The 505-nt window shown below is 72.5% G+C and overlaps 1 protein-coding gene across 1 annotated transcript in view; it reads right to left on the bottom strand.

Moving 5' to 3' along the window:
• Positions 1 to 409, bottom strand: part of LRIG3 (leucine rich repeats and immunoglobulin like domains 3) — a 55549-nt gene extending 55140 nt beyond the window's left edge. Inside the window, exon 1 of the mRNA XM_014585566.2 lies at positions 13 to 409. Coding sequence (XP_014441052.1) covers positions 13 to 129 — 117 coding nt within the window. The 5' untranslated portion in view covers positions 130 to 409. The remainder of the gene's footprint in view (positions 1 to 12) is intronic.
• Positions 410 to 505: the final 96 nt, after the last annotated feature.

The following is a 505-nucleotide window of genomic DNA, read 5'->3' as shown; positions in this document are numbered from 1 at the left end:
GCGGGCGGTCACAGCGGAGGGCTGCGCGAGTGTCCCGCGGCCGCCCTGGGCCAGCTCTGCGCGCCCTAGCACGCCACACAGCAGAAGCCCCAGAGCCGCCGCCGACACACGGAGCCTCCGCGCGCCCATCGCCGTCCCGCGGCCTCTCACTCGGCCCAGCTCGCACTCGGGGCCCGGCGCAAACTTCCAGCCGAGGGGACGCCCGCGCTCCCGGCCGCGTGCGCGCGCTGCTCTCTTGCGCTCCCGGGTAAACTGCTTCGTTTACTCCCAGCAGCGAAGCCCTTTCATGCCCTCGAGCAGCAGGAGGGAAACCTAACAGATCGCCCGTCCACGGCTGGAGTTGCAGCCCGAGCAGCGTCAGCACGCCAAAACTCCTCTTGCCTGCAAAGAAAACTTTCTCGCCAGCTCCCGGCGGCTGAGCGCGGAATCCCGGCGCGGCCGAGGCGCGAGGCGGGGCGGGGAGGCCGGCGGGCGCCCATTGGTGGGGCCGGGGGCTGAGCACCGC

This window comes from Tupaia chinensis, unplaced genomic scaffold, assembly GCF_000334495.1.
Source record: "Tupaia chinensis unplaced genomic scaffold, TupChi_1.0 Scaffold150006_1, whole genome shotgun sequence".
In the NCBI taxonomy this organism is placed as follows: Eukaryota; Metazoa; Chordata; class Mammalia; order Scandentia; family Tupaiidae; genus Tupaia; species Tupaia belangeri.
This window is presented reverse-complemented; position numbering and strand designations above follow the sequence as displayed.